At 57.7% G+C, this 3627-nt stretch overlaps 1 protein-coding gene across 1 annotated transcript; it reads right to left on the bottom strand.

Moving 5' to 3' along the window:
- Positions 1 to 538: 538 nt before the first annotated feature.
- SYT8 (synaptotagmin 8) lies at positions 539 to 3375 on the bottom strand (the record flags this gene model as incomplete). The annotated part of the gene is made up of 8 exons (XM_081999878.1): positions 3249 to 3375; positions 2728 to 2885; positions 2505 to 2600; positions 2109 to 2276; positions 1728 to 1895; positions 1415 to 1532; positions 865 to 998; positions 539 to 772 (listed from the first exon to the last, which is right to left on the bottom strand). Exons 1-8 carry the CDS (start codon positions 3364 to 3366, stop codon positions 539 to 541), a joined length of 1194 nt encoding a protein of 397 aa, XP_081856004.1. The 5' UTR covers positions 3367 to 3375.
- Between the last annotated feature and the right edge of the window lie 252 nt (positions 3376 to 3627).

The raw sequence follows: 3627 nt of genomic DNA, 5'->3' as shown, positions 1-3627 counted from the left end.
TTCCTTGCCAGCCTGCCCTCTTTCTCCCCTCTCAAGCCTCTTAAGGTGCTTCAAGATCTTGGTCTTGTTTAAAAGCCTTCACGGGACACATAAAGCCTTCCCAAGAACTCTGCTCTTGCTGAGTTATTCACAGCCAAAGAAACTGCCCACCCCAGACTGCCCGCACGTTAATCCGCTATGTTAAAAATATCAACAGACTCAGTGGTTTTGCATGAGCTTGAAGCTGCGTGTATTTGTACCCCCGGCCCGCGAGTGGCTGGGATGAGCCGGCTCCTTGTGCCCACGCCATCCCCTCTAGCACTCTCTGCTCCGCATCTAGCCTTGCCCTGGGGTGCTGAGCTGCCCCACTCCGGGCATTACAGAGGGCATGAGCTGCACCAGCAGCCAGATCATCTCTTGGCCAAAAAGAGGTCCCAGTCCCCTCTTTGCTGACAGCTGGGACCAACACGTCTAGATGCTGCTGAGCAGAAGCCTCTCAGCCTCTCACCCCTCCACAAGTCCCCTGTCCTGCCCCCCAAGGCTGAGGAGGACACCCCTGCTATCTGGGGGGCAGGGGCAGCTTGAGGTGGGACTTCAGCCCCAGGGCTTTGTCGACCACATCCGGGGGCTGCAGGCTGTGCCACTGGGCGAGGGGCCGGCGTGGGTTGGACAGCATGTCAGACCAATGCCGCAGCTGGTTGCCCGTGGCTCGGCAGCCCAGGAAGAGTTTGCCAATGGGCTCGTTCTTGGTCACTATGTCATGATCCCAGACGGAGATGACCACGTCCACGTTCTGGGGGGGGGACAGACACAAGAAAGGGTCAGTGGGAGGGGGCTGGCTGCAGCAGGTACCCGCTCAGCCCTGGACGCTTCAGGAAAACCCACCTGGATCTGATTGAAAGGCACCTCAAAAACAAACACCTCATTGAAATAAGGGCTTAAGGTGTTTTTCTTCACACTCGTCGTCTTCTTCTTCCATTTCTTCCTGTTCAGGATGAGATGCACCTTGACAAAAGGATCTGAGGAGAGAGAGGACATGGGTGGCACAAATGACAATTTTTGATTGAGGAGCTCAGCCACAAAACAGCTTCCCTGGGCCATTTGCAAGCAGAGCACGGCATCCCACTTGTCATTCCTTTTGGTGAGCATCCACCCCTCTTCCCCTTGCCAGCCACCCCAGAGCTCACCTCCCCCTACCTCCTCCTGCCACAAACTTCCCAGCCATGACATCTCTTCCTGGAAGGTACCTCCAGCTCTGCCCAAAGCTGGAATATTTGTGCTATGGGAGGCTGGGAGCAGCCAAGGGCTAGGTATGGTGGTGGCAGCCGGAAGCAGGTCTCGGCACCGAGAGCTTTTGAGGCTTTGCAGCTCTTGGTACCATTGTTATGGCCTGACCAGGGGTAGGGAGATCTGAGCACGAGCAGCCCCTGCTGACCTGAAAGCCCATGGGAGTCCATCCGCTTCAGCTTCTTGGCTTCCAGGATGAGCACTGTCAGCTTGCTGGTGCTGGGGACGTAGCGCAGCGAGAAGCAGATCTCACCCAGCTGCTCTTCCTGATGGAGAGGTGCCAGCAATGAGCACCAGGCAAAGGAGCTGGCTCACCTGAGGCTGGAGCACCAGGCTGGCCTCACGTTTCCTGGGTCTCCCCCACCCTCATGCTTGCCCCCAAGGGCCTATTTCTTGGGGTGGTGGCAAGCGAAGCAACAGTGAGTCCCTCCCGGCAGAGTTTCCCACCCGCCAGGGCCAACCTCCACTTTACTGGCCGCTGCCAGGTCACTCCACTGCTCAATGACATGCTGCAGGCTGACGCTGGCCAGGGGCAGCCGGACCTCGCCGATGATGTCATGCTTGGCAAAGCGGTTGAAGTCGTAGATCTGCATCACTAGCGTGGATTCAGGCACCTCTGCCTGGGGTACCTGCAGGGGAAGACCCGAAAGCCCAGACTCACTCCTCGGTGGCAGCTCTGCCCCATAGGACGGGGTGGCAGATGCGATAACAGGTCTTTCTGATGTTTCCCCATCCCAGTTGCAAAGGCATCTCCCTGCCTGGAGAGGTTTTTGCCCACGGAGCAGTGCCCATGCAACATTCTTGATGGGACCAAAAAAACACCATCAGCTACAGTTTCCTACCTGGAAAGTGAAGCTCTCATTGAAGACAGGATTCAGGGTCTTGCGGTAAACCTTGGTCTCATACTTCTTCTTTGTATCGGATGTTAGGTAGACGATCACATATGGATCAGATGTGCCTCCGCTGTCCATGGCCTTCAGCTCGGCTGCCTGCTTCACACCAACTTTCAGCTTAAAAGGAGTGATGCACAAGGTCACCAGGTGGAGGAGGATGGGGCCAGACAACTGGAGTCTCATTTGCTGCAAGCAAATGCAGCAGGGAGGACGCCTCCATGCGTCCATGGGTGTAAGAGCCAGCTGGCTGTGGGCAGGGGGAGAGGTGCAAGAGCGGGCAGCAAAGAGGGACTATGCAAGAGCAAAGCCTTTTCCCCACTGTGCCACGGCCACGAGCATCCCCACCTCCTGTGCACGGAAGTTGTACTCCAGGGAGTACTGCAGCTTTCCTCGCCCCATCTGCTCCACGCCCCGCTCCAGGTCCTCCATCTCTGGCTGGACCTGCAGCAGAGAGCATCACTACCCTCAGGGCGTGCTCAGCCACATCCCCGGCCATGGGGACCCGGCAGCGTGGCAGCAGCCCTCTCAGGGAGGAGGGAGGTGGGGGAGAGGGGAAAGCAGGACGCACGAGGCTGGCTGTGGTGGAGCTGCTGATGGCGTGCAAGCTGACTCTCTCCTTCTTCTTGGGCTTCTTCTTGCAACAGCAGCACCTGATGATGCAGATGAGGAAGAGGAGGAGGAGAATGGCCACTGCCACAGCCACGGTGATGAGTGCCCATTTGGGTACTGGTGTGACATTTGAGAAGTGGAGGTAAACAGGAGAGTTAAAACCAAGCAAAAACGTAGAGTGCATTTAAACCCCTTCCTGGTACTTCAGCATTAAGGAGTTGTACTTTCAAAATTGCCACTATAACCCTGGACAGGCCTCATGCAGGAATGCTGCGGATGGAGACCATCCCCCAAACGGGCAGCAAGGATGCCCTGAGCTCCCAGAGCGGTGCCGTAGCACTCTGCGGTATCCCCACCCCGATGGACCCTGCTGGAAAAAAGGATTTAGAGGGAGGAAGAAGTGGATACACAGCCTCAGAGTCCAGGACCCCACCCGGATAACGCTGCCAGAGAGAGCAGGGCAAGCGCCCTCATACTCACGTGGGATCCGGCTAAGCCAGCTGCCCAGGAAGCCCGGCCGAGCCATGGTGGCCATGGCCACGGGGCTGCTGGCGAGCGGCGAGGCCGTCGCCCTGCCTTTCCCGGCCGCCACCGTCATGGCCAAGCTGGGGTGACCTGGGGACGCAAGAAAAATTAACCGGGTGGGGATTTCCTTTCCGGTTGCCCTTGTGCTGCCGGTGGCCCAGGGCTCTAATGAGAGCAAACACAATTAAACCATAGAGCCCGGTGTAAGCGTTTAGGGCTTGGCCACTTTGGCAATGAGGTGTGAAATGGAGCGGGAGGGAGCCCTGGGCAGGGAGGGCTCTGCGCCAGCCGGCCCCTTGCCTACAGCCTTCTCATTTATTTATGTCCCTGCTAG

Source organism: Phaethon aethereus, assembly GCF_964289735.1.
Source record: "Phaethon aethereus genome assembly, chromosome: 5".
Taxonomy (NCBI): Eukaryota; Metazoa; Chordata; class Aves; order Phaethontiformes; family Phaethontidae; genus Phaethon; species Phaethon aethereus.
The sequence above is the reverse complement of the archived record's forward strand: the minus strand, read 5'-3'. Positions and strand labels throughout refer to the sequence as shown.